This window comes from Puma concolor, chromosome D3, assembly GCF_028749965.1.
Source record: "Puma concolor isolate L17-30 chromosome D3, mPumCon1.1.hap2, whole genome shotgun sequence".
Lineage (NCBI taxonomy): Eukaryota > Metazoa > Chordata > Mammalia > Carnivora > Felidae > Puma > Puma concolor.
The window spans coordinates 8,195,851-8,204,256 of record NC_141678.1 but is presented as its reverse complement, the minus strand read 5'-3'; the positions used below and the strand labels follow the sequence as shown (position 1 = coordinate 8,204,256).

Genomic DNA, 8,406 nt, shown 5'->3' with positions numbered 1-8,406 from the left:
CTGGGCTCACTTCATGTTTGGAGTACAGGGAACCCCCAGCCTCTAGTCTGGAGGAAGCATCAGTTCTGAAACAGTCTCCAGACGCCACGAAAACCGGCAACTGTCCAGGTTCTGTAGAACGTTGAATTTGCTGACAAAGAGCCTTCAGACAACAGACTTAAGTAAATTTCTGAGCCTCCGTTTACAGGTGATGATCCATAAAACGGGCTAAATACCTACCTCGCGGGGTGATGTGTCCTGTAACCTGCCTGCTCACAGGACAGTGTTCCGTGTGCAATTAATGCGGCTCCCAGAGCTGTTCATCTGGTTCGTCTCCACTGGGAGAATCTAGCCTGCTAGAGCAGTACTTCTCAGACTTTAGCGTGCACACGAGTCACCCGGGTATCTTGTTTAAGTGGGGCCTGGGAATTTGCATTTCCAAAGCACTCTCAGGAGATGCGGATGCTCCTGGCCCGGGGACCACACTTTCAGTAGCGGGATACTAGGAGATGGTTATACTGGGCATGAATAATGTAATGCTGAACACATTAGCCCTGGCTTGGGCATTTGATCTCATAGCCTAAGGAAGGAAAACACCCATAAAGACGATGTCCTAGAGACACCTGTAAACAACAACCAACAAAAATATCCTCCAAAGGCCCAGGCTTTGCACCATTTTGCTGTTTATTTCAAGTTTACAGAGAAGCTTAAACATCTGTGGAAAAAACACCAAAGGCTTATTTTTCTCTTAAGTTCATGTACTTTTTAAGTGATAAATACACAGTATTTAACTTTGTACACCTGATAAAAGGAAAATGCATAGTAGAAAGGATCAGGAATAAAACAGAAGCATCGGGCATTAAATCAAACACAGAATAGAAAACTCAGCAGTCCCACAGAACTTGGCCCATAAAGCTGTGAAGAGGATGGGAACCGACGACCTGGAAACATTCCCTAGCACCTTGGAAGCAAGTGGAGGTCATGGTTCTTCCTCGCCCAGCAACGCAAAGCTCCCCTTTGGAAGATGAGTGAGAGCAATAGGTTGAGCCTGTGTGTCCAAATGCTCAGGTATTCGCCTCCTTGTTCCAAAAGGGCTTTTAGGATGGGAGCCCTAACTCACAGGAAAGACCAGACCCTGGGAAGTCAGCCTCTCCAGCCCCCAGAGCCAATGAGGGGCTAGCTAAGGCTTTCTGCGAGCCCCTGGTAAGCCTGCGGAAGAGACGGGGGCTGTGAGCAGGGCAGAGGAAGAAGGAGCAAGAACTAGCACAAGGGCCCAGGTTGCTTATACCAAATTGGTCCCATGGATGAGCCAGCAATGGAAGAAACTGATAGGGCATCCTTTGGCTCACCTAGAAAAGCTGCCCGTGACAGCTTCTCCCCTTTCCTGACAGAGCCGGCTTCTGAAAAATCAATGTTTGTGCTCTGAGAGAATGGTAGCTCTACACTTTATGGTACGGCCCTCTGCTTATACTTTCTGGGGGTAGTGATTCCTTCCCACAGCTTTCTTTGGTGATTCTTTGGAAAAAAAAAAAAAGTTATGAATATGGGCCTCCCCCCCACCCACCCGCCTAAACAGCCGGCATTACCCATAGGAGGAAATCCAACATGGGGAGTTTCATGGTGGAAGAAACAGTCTTGCCTGATGCAGCTGTATAAACACAGAAGTTCTAGAACGCAGAAGCTCCACATGCTGCCCGCCCTCCCTGGGCAAGCCACTCGGCCAGGCCAGAGTCCACACAGACAGGCTGGGACCTAGGACAGGGTGACTTTAACTACCGCAAGGTGCTTACTGCAAACTAACCAGACCCCATCTGCTCCCAGAAGGGGTGTTGCCCATATATATAAACAAGCGCAGGAATGCAAGAGGAAGTACCAGGTTACAAAAAAGAAAGTAAGCAGGCCAGACAACCCTTCATCTGATGGGTGTCCTTTGCTCTTAGAAACCAGCATTCCCTAATTCTGTATCGTTTGCAAGATATCAAGAAAAGTCTGGCTAAATAAATGACACTCAAGAGCTTACGAAGATCTGTGGAAGCCAGTAACACTCAGGTTCCGTGAATAAACCAGGCAAGGGCAGGAAGGCCTTGCTTCACTGTCTCTCTCCAAGAAGTCCTCCTACCAATAATGATCAGACAGAAACTACAGAAAAGCATGGCCTCTGGACCCAGTTACTGACACTATTTCCCCCAAGCCAGAGTCCACAAAGCACTGGGAATTTCCCAGGGCAAAGGCCTTCTAGTTTTCCTCCCCCTTGAACTTCACACTCACCCGTGTCTGGCTCTGGAAAAAGTTGCACTTGAATAGCAATGAAAGTTCCCAGTATTAGTTGGAAGTCAAAAAGGTAAACCTTTTCTCTCTGGACTGCTGGCTACAAAACAGAACTCCCTGTGCCAAGCCCTGGTCCTCGTGGACCCTGAGGACTGCTCTGGGTGTCAACAATCTTCTCTAGAAGGGTGCCCCAGAGTGATTGGGTAGATCCTAATAGAACTTTGCCTGTCAGGATGAGAATCAAAGTATTTCATAACTGGCCCCCCAGAAACTAAGTGTTTCACGGACTACAACAATCAGCTAGTATTTAAGAAAACAGAACCTTGGCGTCTCTAGAATACACAAGTTACCAACAAGCTAAACTGCTAATATACAGGCAGAGGCTCTAACTGGGATCTAACATGCCTGAAGCCGGGGAACATATCCTGGAAGCTCGAAATGACCCCTGAACTACTCTAGAGTTCAGTCTTGTTAGAGAATTGAAAATATTTTGTTTACTCTTAAGCCATGTAATGTACATGGAAGTGTAGGATTTCACCCTGAAGTTTTTGTAATTTAACAAGAGATTTACCAGAGCTCAGTTAACTATTTCAGAAACCTGCTGTGACCATCAGTCCTTCAGGTGAACCCTTTCCCCCCTCCCCAAACAAGCACAGACTACCCTTCTGGGGGTGGAAAATCCCCCTTTGTGAAGCAATTAAGCTTCAAGCCCTTTCCCTTTTCCTGACTACAATTCCACCCATAAAAAAAATTAAGTCCTTCTTACAAATAAGTTGCATCGAAGCTCCCTGCAGCTACTGAGGGCTGGCCCTGCCCTGACTCCGTGAGTCCACAGTCCTGGAAGGTGCCAACTGGCTTGGAGTTCGGGGGTTTCAGGGTTTGTAGGAGGAATCACACCCCCTCTTCCTCTCCCTTTCAAACGCAGCAACTAACTCTGTGGTCTCAGCCCACACCGCCAGAGTTTTCTGCCAGTTTTTCATGATTTTCAAACCCCACACATTCACTTGGTATATCTGACATGGTTCTGAGTTCACAATGAAAGATTTTTGGCATAAAAACGTTTTAAAAAGCAATTGTCCCAAAATGCATGTGGCTTTGGGTCTGCAACTCCTCACACCTGCCCGTTCAGCCAGCCAGCGGCCAAGGTCGATGTCATGGAGTCAAGTCTTTTTTTTTTTTGTCCCCTTTAAAACAACAAAGGAAGGAAAAAAAAAACAAAAACAAAAACAAAAAAAACAAACACCAGAGATGACGGTCAAGGCTCTACACACGTGCTGGGTTTCCGTAGGACATGCTGCTATGGAAACGCAGGGTGCAGCCTGCATGCGAGGTCGCGCGTCCGGGCAGCTACTCCATCGCCTCGTCGGGCCGCAGAGGATGCATGCGTGCGCGGGGGCCGGGGGCCGGGGCCCCCCAACTCTCGGCGTGGGGACCGCCTTTCACAAGAGCACTTCCTCCTCCCCCACGGGGGGCGGGTCGGGGCCCCGGAGGCTGTCTTCGCTGCCTTGCTTCCTGCTCACCGAACAGAAAACCCACATTAAGGCAAGGCTGCCGTGGCCTGACCAGCGTCTCCCACGTTCCCACACCACCTGGAACGTCATTGACTTGGCTTTTCCTTCTAGATGCTCTCCCTTTTTCTTGTCTATATAAAAGTTTCAAAGGAGACTCTGTAACCCCCTCTGTGAATGGAAAAGCAGCATCATTTGCTAAAAATAGAAAGGAACTATATAAAAATAGATGCAAACCTATCCCTGTAACACCTCAAATCATCCCAAGTGAGTAGTGTGCCGCCAGCTTTGGGGCCTGTTCACGGGGTTTTTTTAGAGATCTTGATGGGTCCCCCACCCCACCTCAACCTTATTTCTTTACGTTAAGATTGAAGATTCTTCAGTCACCTGAAGGTGAGCTTCTTGAGGGGCAGCAAGCAGGCCAACCTGCATATGTCTGCAAATGGTGGTCAAGAGAACTGCCCCCCGCACACAGGCCCAAGAGACACCTTGGATGGAGAGAAGGCCCCTCCTCTTGGTGATGTGAGTGATCAGAGCAGAAGAGTCCAAGGAGGAAAGGCATCCCTGTGTCCCTGAGAGCCCATATCCTGAAGCTAGACCTGCCCGGGGGACAGACTGGGCTGTTATGGGAGCTGGGAACGAAAATCCCTGAGGAGAAGGCTGAATCCCTTGCCACCAGCAAGAGATGACAGCCCCATCTAAGGGAAGCCACTGGGCTTGCCACATTGGACTAACTAACATCTGCTGTATGTCCCTGGCCAGGAGGGAAACTCTGTCCCTGCACAAGAGAAGAGAAAAGCGTGATGTCTGTACATTCCTAGGAAGAAACATCTCTTTGTTTAAAAGGCAAGCTCATTGGCTTTTTATGTTTCTGCCACAGAAGAGGGGGTCAAATCTCCAGGGAAGAAAGCGGTAACTAGATGTCAAATCAGGTCCCTCACTTCTGCCCTAGAAGCACTGCTTGGTCCAGCTGTCTTTTAGTGCAGATGGTCAGCTGCAGGCCTTGGGCCCCAGGCCTCCAACACCTGAATAAGCCCTATGAACTCGAGTTCATAGGGTCATCTGGACAATCGAAGCATCCCACCAGCAGGCTGAGGGCAAGAGCAGGTAATGCCCAGGTGCTACTGGGACTGCAGGTGAGGGAATAAAGGGGAACTAAAACCCTCTGGGCCAATCTCAGTCTGTTGGTATCTTGTGATTTTGAGTTCACTGAAAATAATGAATGACAGACTTGCACACAGATGGGGGAGGTCAACCCTAACACTTAAGGTTGAGAAGAAAAAGACCTGGCTGGTTCAGTCCATAGAGCATGCGACTCCTGATCTCAAGGTTGTTGAGTTCAAGCCCCACGTATGCGTGAAGCCTACTTAAAAAAAAAAAAAAAAAAAAAAAGCCTGCTCATTAGGCTTCCACTCTGTCACCATGGCAGGTCAAGGAGTAGACAGGGCCACCCTGTCATCTGGCAGCAGAGAAATGGGGACCAACCTAGCAGGGAGGAGGCAGTCTCAGGCTGCCAACAACCGGCTGGTTGCTAACTGCCGCTTTCCCGGAGCGTAAACAGTCCGCTGCATGCCTATATAAGCCCTTGACTCCTGTGACACAGGTCATTCCATCTCACCAAACACAAATGGCTGCTGCTTGTATGTGAATGGTCATAGCAGCATTCACTTTGAGAGCCAAAATGGAAACAGTGTCCATCACTTAATGAAGGGATGTATAAAATGTGGCCTATCCATACAACGGAATAGAATTTGACCATAAAAAGGAATGAAGCACCGACACATGCTGAACCTTGAAAAATGACGCCGAGTGAGAAAAGGCAGACACAAAAGGTCACATACTGTACGATTCCCTTGATGTGAAATGTCTAGAATAGGCACCTCCATAGAAACTGAGAGTAGATTAGCACTGGCTGGGAATGGGGAGCTAGTGGTGATAGCTAAGGGTGCAGGGTTTCTTCCGGGGCTCATGAAAATGTTCTCAAATTGATTGTGGTGTTGGGTGTAGAGCCCTGTGAATATATTAAAAACTACTGAATCATACACTCTAAATGGGTGAAATGTGTACTATGTGAATTATATCTCAATAAAGCTGCTCTTAAAACACAGAAATGGCTTTCCAGTTATTGACCTGGAGCTCCCAGTTGAGAATGAGGTAGTGAGTGGAACTCAAAGGAAAGAACACTGGAATTTCTATCTTGCCACAGGCACTAGCAGGGTGAGAGGCAGCAGGGGTGCTGAGTGTGGACCGTCTCAGTGCACAGGGACAAAAATTCTCACCTGCCCTGGGAGGTGGGGTAATGCTGACAAGGCTATGTGTTTAGAAGATGGATGGCCAAAAGGGAAAAGGCTCAGATCCACCCAGGGGACAGAGGACTCTCACAAGGATTTGCAGCAGGCTGGAAGAGGGCTTATTTTCTAGGTCCTAACCCATCAGAGAAGAAAGGGTAGATGCTGGACAGCCCCAGAGCACAGCATGCCTGATCTAAGCTCTGACCACATGGACCCAGAGCAGGGGCAGCCATGGGACCCTGCGACGCAGCTTCAATGCCGTTGACGTGCACTGAGAATGTGTGGGTACCAGACTGGGTCATGAGACCTGGGTGAATTCACAGGCATTCCGGGTGGAGCGCCATGCACCCGCAGCCCAGCCCACATGCACGACCCGCCATCGGGTCCAAGCCCCTGGATGACCCTTGTTTTTATCCTAGGTCCCGAGGCCCAAGGTGAGCCTGGGCACAGCAGCCCAAGCTGGAAAGAGCCTCCGCCTGGGTGGGGGTGCCCCGCACTCTGCAGCTGCCCCCGCCCCCAGGCTCCGGCAGAGGCTACAGCGCAGGCAGGCAGGCATTACCTTGGGCTCAGACAAGGGCTCACACTCCCTGGTTGGTTTTTTGCTGGAATGGCCAGAGGGGAGGGAAAAGGGAAGTGAGAAGGGACACGGGATCTATGAGATGCCTGTCCCCCACCCCAGAGACACTCAGACCCCAAACACCAGCTTCACAAAGCTGCTGCCAGGGGGATATTGAGCAGGGCATCTCTGCTGTGACACACTGGGTCACATGAGAGAGAGGGCTTGCTCGTCCACCACAGGGCTGATAATCCCACCATCAAGCATGCATGCTTCTGGGCCACAAAAACACTTTCCGATTGTCAAGAGGTTCCCCCAGTTATGCAAGTCTCCCTGAGAAAGGTATAACTCCAGTGTGGGTTAGCAGTCAGCAAAAGGAGGTGGGCTGAGCCTGGGGTGGGGCAAACCCAAACCCAGCAGCTTCTCTGATTTCCTGGAAGGTCTGGTCTGAGTCGTTCCAGGGATGGGCCCAGGCAGAGGGGGCTGGGCAAGGCTGCCCTCCGGCTCCCCACCCCACAGGAAGGCTGGTGGATACTCACGTAAGCAGGTTTCCAGGCGCTGACAATGAGCGCTCCTCCCGCCGGCTGCCCTCAAACGGGTTCCCAAAGGAGCGTTTCCGTATCATGGTCTTCACCAGGATCTGAAGGAGAGAGGAGGAAGGTGGGCCACCTGGGGGAGACTCCAGGCAACAGCCTCCCTTGTGCCACCCCCCGGGTGCTAGCTCCCTCTTCCTTTCTCTCCCAGCCCCCAACAGCTCCCAGGGCTTGTGGCTGGTGACTGGCCTTTGAAACACCCTGGGCAGCATCCCTCCCACCCAGGACACAAAAGCCAAAGCCATCATCAAATCTGACTAGTCCGCACTCAAAACCATTTATGGCTCCCTGGCTGTCAATAAGATAAGGTCCAAAATCCTTGCTCTGACAGTCTCCTATCTTAATCTCGTCTTGGTCTACCTGAGCCCCAGGGGGACCCTGTGCTCCAGAAGAGCTGGCCTGCACTGTCCCTCCTCTTCCAGGTGTCCCTGCATCTGGCACCATTTGTTTCACCTGAGCCATCGCTGCACATGCCCTCCTGGCCCATCAACCTGTCTCATCTTCAAATCTGGGCCTTTACTTTCAGTGCAAGCTATCTATGACCACCCCAACGAGAAACCCAACTATTGTTTTCCAGGTCAAATTAACAAGGGCTGCACTTTTATTTTAATTGAAATATAATTCACAAAGTAGGAAATTCACCATTTTAAAGTGTAAAGTTTAAGGGGTGCCTGGGTGGCTCAGGCCATTAAGTGTCTGACTTTGGCTCAGGTCATGATCTCATGGTTCATGGGTTCAAATCCCGCTTTGGGCTCTGAGCTGACAGCTCAGAGCCTGGAGCCTGCATCAGATTCTGTGTCTCCCTCTCTCTGCCCCTCCCTCACTTGTATTCTCTAAGATAAATAAATAAACATTAAAAATAATAATAAAGTTGGGGCACCTGGGTGGCTCAGTCAGCTAAGCGTCCGACATTGGCTCAGGTCAGGATCTCAGTTTGCGAGTTCGAGCCCTGCATAAGGCTCTGTGCTGACAGCCAGAGCCTGGAGCCTGCTTTGGATTGTCTCCCTCACTCTATGCCCCTCCCCTGCTCACACTCTGTCTCTAAGATAAATAAACATTAAAAAAAAATAATACGGTTCAATGGTTTCTAGAACATTCACATCACCACTATCTAACTTCAGAACATTTCCTTCACCCCAAGAAAAAAAAGCAGTACCCACACCCCATTTCCCCTCCCCCCAGGCCCTGGCAACCACGGATCTGAGTCCTGT

At 50.0% G+C, this 8,406-nt stretch overlaps 1 protein-coding gene across 4 annotated transcripts in view; it reads right to left on the bottom strand.

The window, feature by feature from the left end:
* Positions 1–645: 645 nt before the first annotated feature.
* Positions 646–8,406, bottom strand: part of CAMKK2 (calcium/calmodulin dependent protein kinase kinase 2) — a 47,675-nt gene continuing 39,914 nt past the window's right edge. For 2 of the 4 annotated variants that reach the window (XM_086681648.1, XM_086681647.1), the window contains 3 exons: positions 7,142–7,242; positions 6,606–6,648; positions 646–3,759 (listed from right to left, as the gene is read on the bottom strand). In XM_086681648.1, the coding sequence (XP_086537774.1) occupies positions 3,595–3,759; positions 6,606–6,648; positions 7,142–7,242 (309 nt within the window). In that variant the 3' untranslated portion in view covers positions 646–3,594. The remainder of the gene's footprint in view (positions 3,760–6,605; positions 6,649–7,141; positions 7,243–8,406) is intronic. The other 2 variants (XM_086681650.1, XM_086681649.1) reach the window with 1 other exon arrangement.